Raw genomic sequence first — 17,935 nt, forward strand, 5'->3', positions numbered from 1 at the left:
CGCTCTGCTATCACTGCGGAGAAGCCGGCCATGTGTACCGCCGATGCCCATACCGCGACTTGGGACTGAGAGGGTTCGCCGTCAACGCGCCGCGTCCACAGCTTGGCGAGCGCCCACGTGACATCGCCGATTACCTCGCCACTACTCAGTGGAGCCCTCGACGGCCATACCGTTCGCCGTCACCAGGCCGCTACCTGTCCCCGCAGCGCCGACCATACACCGGCCAAGCCCGGGGCCGCTCTACGAGTTCATATCCGGAAAACTAGAAGCAGCAACCGATGGAGGTGCAGTTGCTGTTCGTCGAACTGACGAAGATCCTCCGCCACCGACGAAAACGACGAAGAGACCACCTCAACGACATAATAAGGACCCGCCGCCGTCCCGACGAAGTCAGGAAGCCAAGACTATACCGACGAAAGACGACTTGACGACGCGACGTTCCAGCTTCAGTTCAACACAACGCAGCCGTGATCCGACGCCAAGGCCTAACTGCAACGCCAGACAAAGAACCACCGACCTCGACGTGCTTCTCGACGGCCACGCTGTTACCGCCTTAGTGGACACAGGTGCTGATTACTCCGGCATGAGTGGACACATCGCCGACCAGTTGAAGAAGGTTAAGACTGCATGGGAAGGCCCTCAAATTCGCACCGCTGGAGGACACCTGATTACGCCGACTGGAATCTGCACGGCAAGAATAACCATTCATGACCGGACTTACCCTGCCACCTTCGTTATCCTCCAACAGTGTTCACGAGACGTCATTCTCGGTATGGACTTCCTGAACCAACACGGCGAAATCATCGACCTGAAGTCGAAGTCAATAACGCTGTCGGAAGATAAAGCGATACCGCCGGAGAGCCCTCGTAGTCACCACGCCTTGAGTGTGCTCGAAGATCAAGTAAATATCCCGCCTCGCTCCAGCATTGTTATTTCGGTCGGCACCGAAATACCCGCTGACGTAGAAGGTGTCATCGAAGGCGACCAGCATCTACTGCTAGACCGTGAAATTTGCGTCGCAAGAGGGATCGCTCGAATGCATCGAGGGAAAACTGAAGTGTTGCTGACAAACTTCAGCGAGGAGTTCAAGCACATCAACAAGGGCACGACGATCGCGTACATCGAGGAAATTCTGGAAACCAGTAATGCGTTTGTCCTCTCGGATTCCGCCGCATCTACCCCGATGACCATAATTCCCGAACCAGACTACGACATTAAGCCAAGTCTCCCCGTGATTAAGCAACAGCAGCTCAGAAGTCTGCTCCGACGATACAAAGGCTGCTTTTCGACGTCATCGAGGATTCGACATACACCAGTCGCCAAGCATCGCATAATCACCGAGGAGTACGCTCGACCACTCCGCCAGAGCCCTTACCGAGTTTCGCCGCGAGAACGAGAAGCTATAAGAGAACAAGTCGACGAAATGCTGCGCGACGACATCATCCAGCCGTCGAAAAGCCCGTGGGCACCCCCTGTTGTACTGGTGAAGAAAAAGGACGGAACCCTACGTTTCTGCGTCGATTATCGTCGTCTGAACAAGATCACGAAGAAGGACGTATACCCCCTCCCATGGATAGACGACGCATAGGATCGGCTCTGCAACGCTAAATACTTCTCCTCGATGGACCTCAAGTCTGGCTATTGGCAAACAGAAGTCGACGAAAGAGATCGTGAAAAGACCGCCTTCATCACCCCAGACGGCCTCTACGAGTTCAAGGTTATGCCATTTGGACTGTGCTCGGCGCCTGCAACGTTCCAGCGCGTGATGGACACGGTTTTAGCAGGACTGAAGTGGCAGACATGTCTCGTTTACTTGGATGACGTCGTTGTATTCGCCAGCAATTTCAACGATCACCTTAGGCGGCTTGCCACAGTACTAGAGGCCATCAAGTCATCAGGGCTCACTCTGAAACCAGAAAAGTGCCGCTTCGCTTACGATGAGCTTCTGTTCCTAGGTCACGTCATCAGCAAGTCTGGAGTTTGCCCTGACCCGCAGAAGACAGCTGCCATCACGAAGTTCCCGCAGCCCACCGACAAGAAGGCAGTGCGTAGATTTCTTGGCATGTGTGCCTACTACAGGCGATTTGTCAAGGACTTTTCACGCATCGCTGAGCCGCTGACACAGCTAACTAAATGTGACGTCGAGTTCAAATGGGAAACGCCGCAGGCCGACGCATTTCAAGAACTAAAACGACACATGCAGTCGCCGCCCGTACTTGCGCACTTCGACGAGCACGCCGATACCGAAATCCACACTGACGCCAGTAGCCTAGGCCTCGGTGCCGTCCTAGTCCAGAGAAAAGATGGACATGAACCCGTGATAGCTTACGCTAGCCGGTCGTTGTCAAAAGCGGAAGGCAATTATTCTACAACTGAAAAGGAATGCCTCGCCATCGTTTGGGCTACAGCGAAATTTCGCCCTTACCTATATGGCAGGCCATTCAAAGTGGTCAGCGACCATCACGCGTTGTGTTGGCTAGCTAACTTAAAGGACCCTTCAGGACGGCTGGCACGGTGGAGCCTCAGACTACAAGAATACGACATCACTGTAACATACAAGTCTGGACGAAAACACTCAGATGCTGATTGCCTATAACGTGCCCCCATTGACCCGCCGCCGCAAGATGACGAGGATGACGACGCCTTCCTTGGAATAATAAGCGCGGCAGACTTCGCCCAACAACAACGAGGAGACGCGGAGGTAAAAGCCCTAGTCGAGTATTTGGAAGGACACACCGACGTTGTCCCTAGGGCATTTAAGCGTGGATTGTCTTCGTTCACGCTACAAAACAACCTGCTCGTGAAAAAGAACTTCTCACCAGTCCGCGCCAGCTACCTTCTTGTTGTACCGTCAGCGCTGCGTCCAGAAATACTGCACGCCCTACACGACGATCCAACTGCTGGGCACCTCGGATTCTCCCGGACGCTGTCGAGAATACAGGAAAGGTATTACTGGCCGCGTCTGACCGCCGACGTCGCCCATTACGTCAAGACATGCCGAGAGTGTCAGCGACGCAAGACACCACCGACAAGGCCAGCAGGATTACTACAGCCGATCGAACCTCCTCGCCGACCATTCCAGCAGATGGGGATAGATTTGTTGGGACCGTTTCCGATGTCAACATCCGGGAATAAGTGGATCGTTGTGGCGACGGACTATCTCACCCGCTTTGCTGAAACTAAAGCTCTACCAAAAGGCAGCGCAGCCGAAGTGGCGAAATTTTTCGTCGAGAACATCCTGCTGCGACATGGTGCCCCAGAAGTCCTCATCACCGACAGAGGAACGGCTTTTACAGCAGAACTCGTCCAAGCCATTCTGCAGTACAGCCAGACAAGCCACAGGAGGACAACTGCCTACCATCCGCAGACCAATGGTCTCACGGAACGCCTGAATAAGACCCTCGCCGACATGCTAGCAATGTACGTCGACGTCGAGCACAAGACGTGGGACGCGGTCCTGCCGTATGTAACCTTTGCTTACAACACGGCGGTGCAAGAAACAACAGAGATCACGCCGTTTAAGCTGGTTTACGGCAGGAACCCGACGACGACGCTCGACGCCATGCTGCCCCACGTCACTGACGAAGACAATGTTGATGTCGCTAGCTATCTGCAGCGCGCCGAAGAAGCCCGACAGCTCGCCCGCCTACGGATCAAAAACCAACAGAGGACCGACAGCCGACACTACAACCTCCGACGACGCTTCGTCGAGTACCAGCCCGGCGATCGTGTTTGGGTTTGGACACCGATACGCCGACGAGGTCTGAGTGAGAAACTATTGCGCCGCTATTTCGGACCCTACAAGGTCATTCGACGTATTGGCGCACTGGACTATGAGGTCGTGCCAGACGGAATTTCGCATTCACAGCGGCGCCGCGCACGATCTGAAGTGGTTCACGTGGTGCGTCTGAAACCCTTTTACGCGCGCTGACGAACTTCCTTATTTTGTTTTCTTTGCTACGGGTGTTTTCTTTATACTTTCGTTTGTATGCAGCATCGGGTCAATGCTTTTTAAGAGGGGGGTATTGACACGTATACTTGTCGTTATCGGGCGACACGTTTGGCCGCCTAACAAGTGTTATCGCACAGCGCGGGACGCGCCTGCATGCATCCGAAGTTTCTGGAAAGTTATCGATGCTTCTACCCGGCTGTCTGTTGTCGCCTAACCTTGTGTTATCAGATTTCATCGCGTGACGCGAATGGTGTAGAACTTTGTGGAAGGCACGCGGGTCCCAATGATTAGTCTGGAACATTCGACGACTGCAGTATAAAAGCCGACGCGCTTGACCCTCTAATCAGATTTCCGACGATCGCCGACTGTGTTCGCCGCTTTCGTTGTGCTATAAGTGTAGCCTGTTTTGTGGGCACAGGTTCGCCCAATAAAATCTAGTTTTGCCTTTCACAGTATTGCTACTATGTTCTTAACGTCACCCCCACGTGACAATACTACTACAAATATTCAGTAGTTGTCTAATACTTTGCTGTTATTATCAATGCTATGCCTTTCAAGCAAAACAGACATTTAAGCGAAAGCCTTAAGTGGCGCATACCTCCGACAACCCTTAAAAAAGTGCATTGTCCAGTCCAGTGGTACAAAAAATTATCGTCGTCAGCAACCACTCATACCTCCCTAAGCAAGCAAAAAATGAAATGGCTCATCCCTCTTATTATGCAGAGGCAACAAGCACTCATCAAGGTTAAGCGTACAGTGTTTACATTCACTGGAATAATGCATACAACGTACAGAAACGTGCCGTCTAGTCGAATGGTACAAAACAAAAGTGATCTCAATGGCTCATACCCCCGTAAGCAAACAAGAAATGCAATGGCTCATACCCCCATAAGGCTGAGGCTATAAGCGCTCTGTAAACTAAAGCGAACGGTGCTTACATTCACTGAAATCACCTACACAGCACACAGAACAGCCTGTTTCAATCCCCTGCTGACAGATGCAATGTAAACTCGAAGAGAAACGTCGTCGGCCTGAGTGTGGTCCGCTATACGATGCGATGCCGCAGCTAAGCGTCGATAACGAGCCGAAGAAGCCGAACTGTGAAAGCAGGAACGCGATGATGCGAGATGGCGCATTACAAGTGTGCAGCATGCTTTTGCCTTCATGTGTTACAGGCGTGCATTTGCCTTCACGTGTTACAGGTGTGTAATGTGCTGCCGAATTTTTTACTCATGGAACAAACACTATAGTAAACAATGCATACCAGCTAATGTAATTTCGAACACCAAGCCAGATCTTGCTTGATTTCTCAGACATGACACACATGCAGAATGTTGCAAATTTAGAACGGAACACGGGCCAGGAGCAACAAGTTGTGACTCGTCTTGATTTCATGCGATCTTAAAGCGAAACGTTCTTTGTGGTGCCTAACCGGTTTTGATGATGCATTGGTCAGACTATGTGGAGATCAGTCAGTTGATAGCGCCGTCCCGCTATGGGCAACACTACAAGCCTTGGCGACGGAGTAGACATGAAAGCTTTGCAGGCTTTACTTGGTACCGCTAATGTGAAGATATCGTCGAAATGGCATGAAACCGTATCTTTCGTCACCAACTTACAAATTCAACAAAGTGATTTTTTTTTTTGTCACTGAAGTTTCCTTTTCCTGACTGCCCAATTATCCAGAAATTTTTATGGCCTCTTCCTCTATCTATCAGAAAATGTACTTGTCTGCATAAAGAAATAAATTTCAATATAAAGAAATTTTGGTATAAGAAGGCAAAGTGCTGATTTTATCAACTTCGTTATATCTAGGTTTAACAGTATGTATGAAATTAGGGACGGGCAAGTGGCCAATGAACCACTGCATGCTACTTGAAGGCACAAAACCTCCTGGAGTAGAGGAGCCCACTATGAAATGAACGGAAGGTGAACCCAGGTGCCCGATTTTCATTAGTCACAACCATTTATAAAGCTAAAAGATAATAAAGGCAAGGAAAGTATATGAAAAATTACCTTAGGTTTTAACTGAAATGTAGAAATGATATGATACAGAGTAATGAAACTCCGCAGGATATTCTCGAATCATTGAAACATTGCAGTTACATTTTTTCACTGTGCTGCAGAGTCTTAGTTGAGAAAGGAAAATATCAACGATGACTGAGCGTGCTGTACCTGGCCGTGAGAGGGAATACTTCGCAACCTCCTTGACGTCCACCTGCGATGGCCCAAGAGCTTTGTCGATGAGCTCGAAGTCGTTTGCCTTGAGCACGGCTTCGGGCAGTTTGGGGCTCTGGAAGGTCACCATGTACCTGAAAGAAAGAACAGAGCAGGTGGACCAAAGGTTGGGCGTTTCCCTGGAGGACCAACAACAGTGCCTCGCCCAGAGATGGATGCTGGTCATGAATGGGCTAATAAGTGATTGAAGAGCTCACCACGTATTCACTGTGTAGTGTGAAATTACACTCCCAACTTTGAAATGGACACTGGCCGTTGTACAAGGTATATTACCGTAATGTAAATTATGCCCCTGCAATAGCAAAACTCTCATTGTGAGAGCAAGCTTGAAAAGGCAGAAAAGTCAAAAACGAAAGATAGCTGGCAAGTTCCCAAACCAGCTTTCAGTGACATCATTGATTTTGATGACACCTGCTCGGGCCCAGTTAATTTTTAATCAGTAAAGACTGCATTTTACAGAAGTCAAAGACTCAACATAGCCAAGTCTTTAGAACATTTACTGATCTACAACAGTGCAAATACAAAAAGGCACTTCAATATTCGTGACATAGCACTGATGCACCAGCAATGGGGTTCTGGTGCGAAATAAATATTCTAACCTTGACCGCCATTTTCTTTTACATTAATCAACAAAATTAACAAAAACAGAGTTCTGAAGGAATAAACACACTCAAACGTCATTATAACTAAGTTCAAGGGGGAGCTTTCATTACTTCGTTGTGTACATTTGCCATTTACTGCAATATATCCCCATTGGGGTGTACAATTGAATTGAATTCTGGAGTTTTACATGCCAAAACCACTGAATGCACTAGTGAATGCACTAGTGAAGTGAACGCACTAAGGTCCGTTTGATTTGCCTGCACCACTCTGAACGAGTTCATCGCGGTGCACGAGAAATTGGGACATTATGCAGCTTGATTTCTGTGATGCAAGCACAATGCAACACTCGAAATGAATGCCAAGGTGCAGATGCAGTGCAGCTGTTATGTTTTGGACGACTAACGTACACCGAGTGCGCAGGTGTGACAGTCTCGAACTGCAGGCATGATCAGCATCTGAGGAGTAAATACAGCCAACACTCGCACAGACACATCAGATGTGCATAAGTGGGGAGTTGACAGCGCTTGCACCTGCGTGCTGCGTCGTCTGCTGCGCTGCACCTTTGCACCTGTACGCCTGCACCAAGTCACCACCGACAACAGAGATGATGCAGCAAAATCGTGAACCCACCCTGCACCTTTCGTGAACCTTTTCAAGTGAACGGCATCGTTCAGTGGGTGCCATTGCTACACTGCTGAAATAATGCTAGGGTGCAACACCTCATAAACTGGTTCGGATGGTGCAGGCAAATCGAACAGACGTCTAATTTTTCACACCTCCGTGTAGCATGACGTGACTCGCACAGGCAGCGAACACGAGGGGCACAACATGTGGCACTGTATGGGTCTCTACACCGAATATATAGAATAGGTATTCTAAAGAAAAAAAAAAAAATCTAGATATTTGATTTGCAAAATGAATTATCGAAAAGTTCACTGTTCAATTCGATTACATTCAATATTCACACACCCCTATTTCCTAAAGAATAACTGCTTCATGTATGACAACTGCAACTTGTAGACGTAGGTTTATGTCAAATCCCACATAATGCAGCCTTGTCCTTCCAGTATGCGACGTACCATGCTTTTGGCAGGAGTGCAAGCACTGCACTGTGGCCGCCTGTCATAGAAATGAGTTACTTAGCCCGTTCAGTGGCAAATAGGTTAAAATCTGCAATACCTTCCAAGTAACAAGCACGTCCTTACATCATATTTTGTCATAAATGTACGAGACTTAATGTCAAGTAGAAAAGCATGACACGAACCTATATCTTCTTTTCTTAAGTGACCTACTATTTCTTTGCTGGTGATGACAGCAGTAGAAAGCATTCTCTCTAGCTTTCATAATATTGCCTCCTATGTATCAAATGGCGAGTTACAACCTGAAAGCAGCTTTCCCTTATATGGAAATTCCGCCATGGGAATTTCTTGCAAAATTAATTTTCTCCTTTATTAGTAGGGGTGCGTGAATACCGAATAGTAGATTTTGAATAAAATCAAGAAAAAAATCCTAATTTCATTTCATTTTATTACCTTAAAGACCCACGAGGGGTATTACATAAGGGGTGGGTACATATATTTTGGTGAGCAAGTGTTAACACAACGAAATATGACTGGTAACGTTATTGGCAAAGTTGGATGAGCACGTGATGGCTGCAATGTCGTTGGGTAGGTCGTTCCAGTCTGCTGCAGTCATCATCATCAAATATCAACACAAATATTAGAAAATTTAATACTTACAAACTTCAGAAAATACTGTGCTGCACATGCTCATAAGTCCACTGGCATTGCATAACAAGAATCTAGGAAGGTATCAGTAATCAGTGTTGCGCTCACAGACACCGCAATACGGTGTCGTTCAGGTCGGTGCTGTCAGCTGGTGTCTTGGTGCCAGATGGGAAAGAGGAGAAAAATAAAGTTGGGCAGCATGTGCTCGATACACAAGCACGGCACGTGCAGTTCGGTTCTAGAAGCCCACTACGTTGGTCTTTGTTCTGGCGTTCCATTGCGACCCCTCAGTTCCCAAAGGTGGTGACCCGAACGTAATAATCAGAGCACTAACAAGGACCGGTTCAGCAGCGCCATCTACAAAGCCCTGCCTGTAACCCTGAACCAGCTGGAAGAAGAGCTGGCGCCCACCAAAGCTCAACGGCTCTGGGCATTTGCAACTGCAGCCCTACCGTCCGCACAGCCCTATTGTGTGGTTCGCGCAGGTAGACACACAGCTGTACGTAAATGGCATGTTATTGCAGCTATGGCAGCACCTGCTCCTCAAGTGAAAAATTCACACCGACGTCTTCTCTTGTCTTGACCTTCGACCACCAGACCAGAACATGTACGAAAGCCTTAAGATAACTTTCTTTAAACACTTTGGCAAGCTACTTCCCTGGCAACTACACAGCATGTTAGAGTCTTCTTCAACAACTGATACTTCTGAAGGAGTGGCTCAAACTATGTCGTTCACTTTGGCATTGACGCGTGGTGAGACCGGCTCCACTGCTCGCAAACCTTCCACCCACAGGAGCCACTGTGGGGAGACAATATGACAACTGCACCTCCCGCGTCTTGTTCATTCCAGGATCACTACCAACCTCCCGCCTCGCTGTTCGCCCCATCAATTACACAACCGTGGAGCCCACTACTTCCCAGCAACGACCACCTTGTACCCACGCCCGAGCGTACTAAAGCGTCGGCATGCACTGCGCCCAAGCTACAAGAGGTCTCCAGTCCAAGCCGTGAAGATGACACAGCTACGAGCTGTGCCTTGGCGGCTGGCGAGACGCAGCCTGTTCTGCCAGCTATCACGTGCACTGCACTTCCTAGATACATCAGTGTGCTTTCCGTAGCACCCTTTTCTCCTGGCCCCACTCGCAGTGCACATGCAGTGTCTCGGCTTGCATGCCCAAAAGACACTGCCTTGATGTTTGCTTGCAAAGATGCCTCCTTGACTTACGGTACTCAGCATCAGAAAACTTGTGCCCAGTGCAGCCAACAGCACCACTGCTTCCCTACCTTTCGTCGCTACATCCACCCCATTTTCCACAGGTGCCAGGCCAGATGCTGCTATCACATACTTCGAAAGTGCCCGACACCAACACCAAACTTTTGCTCACAGGTTTGACTAACCTTTAGACGATGGCAACCTGCTAACCACAATCGAGCAAGCCCGGTCCCATTTTCATGAGCTTGTCACCTCATTCGCAACATCAGGAGGCGCCCGATTCGATACTGCTGTCAGGCGCCTCGGAAGCTCCAAGGTCCCCACCGTGACCTCCATCCCTTGACCAGCCCAAATTAAGGCGATTTCATTGAGGCCGCCGCATTCCTCGCACCACTCTGAAGTCGACCATCCATGCACACCTATCGTGCAGCATCTGCAGCTTAGAGCACGAATGGCATCACCACTGTGCCCTCCATGGTGCAGCAATCGTTGGGGCCATATTTCTCAAGCTACCGCCACTAAAACCTTATCCACTGCTGCACTCCCAAGCCAGACCACCGTAGTGAGTCATGTACATTTCGCTGTTCCATTTGGGCGGGGGTCCCCGTAGCGCCCACCGACGCCGCAACGCGGCAACACGAAGGTTGGTGCTCTTGGCGAGCATCTTGTTGCCGGCTGAGAAAGAAGAGAAAAATAAAGCTGGGTGGCGCATACTTAATGCGCAAGCACGGCACGCACAGTGCTGGTGCTCCGCTGCAACTCACAGGTTCTTGACAATGGAAATTAAGATATGAAGTATGCTCTACTTTTGCCGAAGGGAATGCCAAATTAGTATGCCAGCACCAATTACAGCACAGTTCTAGTACAGCGCAGTTCACTTATAATGATATCAAGAAAGAAAAATGTACTGTTATAACCAATCATTGCTATATCGAGACTACCGTAAAAAATAGCTGCCGAACATAACTTTGTAGCTCTGAAACCAAATTTGCCACTTGCAATAAAAAAATCGCTTTGTTGTAGAACGTAGGCTGTGAAAAATAAAAGACTCATTTATTTCTCTAAACAGCATGTCAAGCATTAGGTACGCCGAAATAGAAATCTGCACTCGCTTTCGTGGGAGTTACAGGTTCACAATCGCGGTGTGCACCACATCTAGCTGCTGCGCGAACACTGGTGGCAATAATTTAGCGTGCACGAAATCAATAATCGACTCGATCAGCGACGTGCACTCTATCGGCGTCGGTGTCAATTTAGCCGTCACTGCCGCTGCTGTCGTCACGACAATGATCACCCCATCGGAGATCTCTTCACAGAATGAGGCAGCACTATCTGCACTGAGAAGCTCCTCCGTCGAAGCACGATCTATTTCATCATCAGTAGCGACAAGCTCCCAGAGTTTGGTAATGTCAGCGGCTTCCACAGTGTTGGTTTCACCCATGGGAAGTTTCACCCTGGGGCACAAAGCTCACCTTTTCCATTGATCGGCAATGCCACTATTTCTAGCCTTCATGATCGCAGCACTTTGGTTTTGAGAATCGTCTACATCATCTACTGCACGAGCTTGTACACTTCTTTGTGTCTTGTAAAATTTGCAGCTTCGTCTCAAGCAACACAGTTGTAGAAAGGGAGCACAGACACCACTTACTTCTCACTTTTTTTTTCTCTTTCTCTCTTAAACAGCTGGCATCTTGCGGCACACTGCACCAACATGCAATGCTCTCTGTGGTTTTCGCAATCGGTGCGCAGGCGTGACACGCTGCGCGGTAATGGCGGCAGATATGAACACGCATAGGCAACCTTTTCACCCCATCTTGGTTAAGGGGAAGTTGGCAACACAAATTTCACGATTATTTTGCACCGAAAATGCCGTCCAGAAGGCAAAATTTCAATCGTTATATCCAATATGCAAAGAATAAAATATCATAATAACATATCAAGCTGCATGTTACATCAGCCTCGTGAATGCAATCGTCGCGACGGGAACAGCACCCCACAATGAAAAAGAAGCCCCACGACTTCTGCAGCGCTACTGCACCCGTGCACAGAGAATATGCGATGCCAATGAGGAATATGACATGCATGTTTTGCCGAGTCTGAGGCCGTGGTCGTCTCTGTTAGGCTGCCACGGCATCAAACGAAACTAACACTTTTATCACCCGAAGTGAACAAATACTGCATGTATTTTTTTTCCTTTTCATCGCACTTGCTCTGAGTTGCGTTTTTGACAGGTAATTGGGCGATCTCATGCTATTTCGGTTAAGCAGTACTACCGTTTAGTATGTACTTTTTCCGAGCTCTGGCCGACTACAGTTTAGCGAGGTTTCACTGTATTTACCTTTTCATACCCTCTTGTCCATACACCATGTATTAAGAACCTCAATATAACAAACTGTGTTTGTATGCGATTTCAATATAATGAAATTTCGCTTCCGCAGCAAAGGAATGCCGAGACAATAAATGGAAACTTCCGAAGGCGCAGATGGTCAAATGATTGAATTGAAAGTGGCTGCTTGCAAACGCACCTGTCAAATCAAGCGGGTGGCGTGACAAGAGCGACCGTCGAAGTAAAGCCGCATCATGTTTTGTATAAAGTCCAAGTGCGATAAGATCCTATTGCGCTCCGCACACACTGTGTACTTAGGTGCGAAAGATGGTGCCTTCACGAGTGCCACCTTACCGTGCGAGCAAAGGGAAAGAGGGGGACAGGAACAAGCTTGCGATAATGCGACCAAGCGCATGCAAGGGGCGGGGGGGGGCATAGTGATTTATGGCGTATGTCTCGGCCGTGGTTGCGCATGGCTGTAAGCGCGGCTGTGTGCATACACAGTGGCGCACCCTGCTTTAGAGGTAATCTGCTGCGCATGCAAAGAGTGGGCGTGCCACAACGGCGTGGCATCATGTAAGCTGTCTTCCCATGTGTTTAGCATTCTAGGTTGCGTACGTAATCTTGACTTTCGGTGACCCGTTGTAGCAAGAGGCAGACGGACATTGACTCTCTCTGCTGGCGTTTTTCATGACAGCGTCGTCTCAGTGCGGGCAACGCTATCAGCTGTGGAGGCGAAGTGCACACGAAAACGTGGCTGGCTTCGCTCAATCCGTACCGCCGATGTGAAGATATCGTTGACGTGGCATGAAACCACATAATTCGTCGCCGACCCCCAAATTCATCAAAGGAATTGTTTTGTCATTCAAATTTGCTTTTTTCGAGTGCCCAATACTTCGGAAAATACTGCGGCCCCTTTCAGTGTTAGAAAAATTGATTGGCAACTGTACTTATTTGTACAAAAGCTAAGATTTCAATATAATGAAGTTTACATAAAATGAAGAAAATTGCCTATTTTACTTGCTTCATTATATAGAGGTTTAATTGTACTTATAACGGTATAAAGTGGAAATGGGCTGCCAATTTCTAATAGGAGTGCTTGTCAATTTTATTATATGCTGTGACTTCGCCACAGCAGTTGATAATTACTTGTGCCAATCTCTTTTGACGTTGACTTTTATCTCCTACAGCTTTGGGATGAAGTTCACTGATGCAGCCGAGTTGAGCCAGTTCACAAATGACATTCACAACTGGATGACCAAGCTGCACTGTCGGGCAGCCAGAATACTAAATGCACGTGCACCTGAGCAATGCCTAGGGAAGTTCCATGCTCTCACTGAGAGGACTACGAGCACCACTGACCACGACTTGAGCATCTGTGCAAAGCTGTTTTCAAGCTGGTAGTGGAAAGCCAACGGATGGGGGCCATTGACAACCACCAGGCGGTCGACCATGTCCTCGTGCTTGGTGGCCAGAATCCAGGCCACCATGCCGCCCAGGCCGTGGCCCACCAGAATCGCCTTCCTCCGGCCTGCAACACGACGCAGCTAATGTGACCAACTGCACTGAAGGAACAAATATACACAGTGTGTTTCACACGACTAGAGCCAAACTTTAGAAATATGCAACTGCTATGTTGCTTGTCAGAATCAAGGTAATGTCGTTTGCCGTTGCTTATAGATACTCGGATTATTTTTTGCATTTCACCTAATTGCATCAGTCTTAATTAATCAACTTCTCAATTATTATAATTAGATGAAAAGTGTCAATGAGAAAATTGCATAGCAACACGAAGAACTCCCAATACAGCTTTCTGTTGCTCAATACGTGCTACATAAAAGTGTTTTTCCGAGCATGAAAGAAGCCCATGAATATACGCAAAATTGCCGGGTGACTGGTCACTCGAGGCGCTTTACAGGTATTAAAAAAATGATCAATGCAAAAAAATAATCAGAGTATCTCCAAGTGATGGCAAACAACATTACCTTTGTTCTGTCAAGCTATGTAGCATTTGCATATTTTTAAGGTTTGGCTCAAGTTAAGTGAAACACCCTGTATAGTTGTGGCCCCTCTGGCACCTTGCTTAAAGGGGTTGCAAAGTGTTTGAGAATGGCAAGATGGCTACAATGTACTGTATTTACTCAAATGTAAGGCGACCGCGATTGAAACACGAGTGTCGACATTCCAGTGTGCGAAAAAATAAAAATAAAGCATCAAATGTAACACAAGATGAACGGAAAGAAAAATACTACCTTTATTCAAGAAATCAATTCAGAAACAAGTTCTCTTCACTTATCGTCGTCTGACAAGTAGACAGTACTAGGCGGTATTCTCAGGAGATCACTTTGGGAGACAGTTTCCCTTTTGCGAAATTTTGCGCGACTCAGCACAGTAAGCATTCCCAAAAAGTGTTTCTGGCACTGCATCAAGCTTGTTATCAGTGCCAAGAGTGTTGCTGGTCGTATACTTTGAGAGGTTTGGTGCTGAAACGGGCCAAGTCTCGCGAAAGTGAAACTATTTCTGAAAGTGACTGCCAGAGAATTGTCATCCGTGCCATCGAGCTTGTTTGAGGTTAGGTACTTCTTAACCCTTTCGCTGTCACCGACGTACCGGTACGTCATCGCGCTTCCCCCCCACGGTGTCACTGACGTACCGGTACGTTCTCTATCGTGTGTTCAAAATTTCGCGCCTGAGCGCAAAGCAGGCGCTCCTGGATTGGCCATGCCATCTGTTGACTCTTTCTACAAGTTCGTATATTCGCTCCGACCTGTGTTAGTCCATGTATTGAAGAGTACGGTGCGACTGCCACTCCCCACTTTCTCCTTGCTCAGTGGCGCGGTGGCTCCGCGTTCGCTGGATCATGCGTCGCGCGCGTGTGGTTATGGGTTCAAGGGTTGTTCTGTAATCTCCGCTGGTTTGAAGGTTTTTATTTTTCTTCTGTTGGTGTGCCTGCTACGGCGCGTCAAGTTCAGGCGCACGTGCCGTTGCCTCTCCAAGAAGGGTGACTCGATTGCTGCTTTCGCTCTCTCGCCGCTCCCTCGCTTCCGACTTGCAGCAGTAAACGTAAAGCCCTTCGAACTTTGTTTGGCCTTTTTCCATCTCCCTCTGTCTTCTTGATCACGCAACGTCACACTTCTCTCCGTTCGCGCATCCTCCCTGCGCGCGGTTACTTTCGGATGGCTCGGCGCGCGGGACCTTCGTCTGCTCATGGGAGCGGTGGCTGAATTCCGATTCAGAATACGAGCCGAGCTCGGATTCGGACTCTGACAAAGTCGCATGAGAGGAAGAGGGTTCCGCATCGTCAGATTCGGATGTTGAACGGATGTTATAGTCAGGCTGATGATGATGATGATGTTTACTAACAACAGCTGCAGAACACTGAAATGTGCATATTGCATTGACTATGTTATTTGTATACCAATCATAATCAAAAATAAATTGCTATGTTCATTCCCTGTTATGCTCGTTCCCTGAAACCAAGCCGACACTGGGGGTGCGTCACGGCCAGAAACGTCCGACAGCGAAAGGGTTAAAAGACTGCACAATCGTTTCATTCAGGCACAGTACCAGGTCATTATGAGGTCCTTCTGACCGGCCCCACATTTACAAAGGGCCTCCCATTGGTGCTACCATCCGTGAATCGTCGACTCATTGATGTCGAGCCGCAGAGAAGTTCCCAGCTATTCGGCCATCAAAATTACTCGTCTCTCAAGGTAATCGTAAATTTTGCCATTATTTGAATGTAACGTGAGGGTCGAGTTCAAGCAATGAAAAAAAAAAATAAATAAAAACTTACATTACAATCGATTACTGGTAATGCCTACTTGGTGTTTGACCAGAGCCTCCTAAATAATTTCTGTGCCTGCCAAGCATTGTTTGAGCAGCCGTCACTTCTCCTACTCGCCTACTAGTGGTTTACACTGAGATGGCGCCACCGATGTAGACTACCTCCTGCCATGCAACACGCTTCTGCCAGTTTTCACAGTCATCCCAGCAGTCGTGGTGGTGACCGTTTGTGCCAGTTTGTGCATTCTTTCCAAGTATTTTAAATCCCCTCGATGCTGCCAACTTGTGCTTTATGTTGAGCTGTGTTGACTGTCATTCAACCATCCTCCAGAAAGTGCACGAGTAACAAAGCCTTTTTTTGAGCTGCTTAAATGTTTGTTTTTATTTTTTCTGGTCCTCAAGCCACACAGACAACAAACAAGGTGCAAAAGCTTCTGGGTATGAATATTTACGTCAGTCAGAGCACTTGTGTGATGAAAATAAAAATTGCGGGGAACTCCTCTTCAAGTTGTAAAATTAGTTTGCATTTAGCTTATGCAGAGGTGCAAGCTTGCCTCACTAAGGATACTGTAACATTAAACAGAATATCCTCATGAGTAATTTTTGGCAAGTAAAATGCTCACTTCTGTAAAAAGAGAACACCTTCCAGCTTTCACATTTGCCACACCTTGTTATAGTTACCAAAGGCGAATTAACCACACATTACAACAGCAGTAATAGCCTGAACGCACCAGTGCGAATTTTTTTAACTGCTACGTGCAAAACACAATCCGTTTTGACCCTCCAGTTGCTGCAAACACACTTGAACTATTATAGACTGCATTTGAGGCACCAATATGGTAAACTATGATGTCAAAAATGAGGCCCCGGCCGTACCGTTGATCACTGTTCCACAATCACAGCACCTGAGACAACCAGCATTGCAGCCACAGCGTGGAAATTTCTGACGGCAGCCCTCTACGTCAGCGACATATTCTCCGAAATGAGCAGCAGCTGCACGCAACTTCACCGACGGTGCCTCCTTATTGTTGTCTAGATGACTATCTTTTGACAAACTGTGCATGTGTGTTTGTATGTGTGAACATACAAAGTATGTGCATGTGTGAATACACACATACACATACTATATATGTATTCACACATGCACATACATACATATGTGTATGTGTGAATACACGTACAGAAGTATGTGTGAACAACCAGCATTTGCTCAAGCAGTTGCTCCTGTGTCACATGGCCTTCATATCCAATGGCTAACCTAAACCATTGCGATACTTATCCCCTTGACAGAGGGAAAGCCTGCTTGCACAAAAGCCAGTTGTTCATACAGACACACACAGACACACAAAACGTCTTCTTGTTAAAGATCACACAGCCTCTACCAACGCATCGTTGGCAAGCTGCTATTCTTGAAAAGCACCGCATTTATTTGAGTTAAGGTTTAACACGAATATAGGTCGATCCCTATATATATTGTTAAGGGCTAAATGGGAAACTGCGCTACGGAGAGGCTGTGCACGAATAGGAGACAATGAGGGAGACAAAGTGCAAGAAGAAAGAATGTCAGTTGTAATAAAGTAGTGTTCACCTGTGTGACACATCCGCTACATTTTCATCTACATTGCACTCATCTGGACTGTCCAGAAGTTTCACCCATATTTGTCTGGACTTCATGGTAGTTACCGACAACAATGCATTTGTCTGGCTTCATTCAAAACAATACTTGACTTCAAAATTGGCATGCTCCAGAGTGTGACATTACACCCTCCAGCTCCAGAGTGTGACATTACAGTTGTCCCATCGAAGTGGCAGAAATTGTCAACATTTCCCACACCAACGCTTCCCACATTAAACAGGACTGTTTCCTGCCAGGTGCAGTCCTCGCAGCCAACAAGGCCAAGCAAGAAACGATGCAGGCCACTGAGACTTTTTTTGGTTTACGGGTGCACTCCATCAATTCCCCTAGACTCGGAACTTCGAATTGCCTGGAACTGTTCAGTTGACTCCCCCGGAAAGCTCTCCCGGTGCCGTCTCAAAGCCAGACAACACCTTCTTAATGCTTGCACTCGAGTTCAATTAGCGAACGCCAA

The 17,935-nt window shown here is 47.7% G+C and overlaps 1 protein-coding gene across 1 annotated transcript in view; it reads right to left on the minus strand.

The window, feature by feature from the left end:
• LOC126535346 (epoxide hydrolase 4-like) overlaps nt 1–17,935 on the minus strand; it is a 54,102-nt gene that overhangs the window by 19,186 nt on the left and 16,981 nt on the right. Inside the window, exons 4-5 of the mRNA XM_050182236.3 lie at nt 13,422–13,590; nt 6,128–6,264 (exon numbers count right to left, since the gene is read on the minus strand). Of these exons, the coding sequence (XP_050038193.1) occupies nt 6,128–6,264; nt 13,422–13,590 (306 nt within the window). The remainder of the gene's footprint in view (nt 1–6,127; nt 6,265–13,421; nt 13,591–17,935) is intronic.

Source organism: Dermacentor andersoni, chromosome 7 (genome assembly GCF_023375885.2).
Source record: "Dermacentor andersoni chromosome 7, qqDerAnde1_hic_scaffold, whole genome shotgun sequence".
NCBI lineage: Eukaryota > Metazoa > Arthropoda > Arachnida > Ixodida > Ixodidae > Dermacentor > Dermacentor andersoni.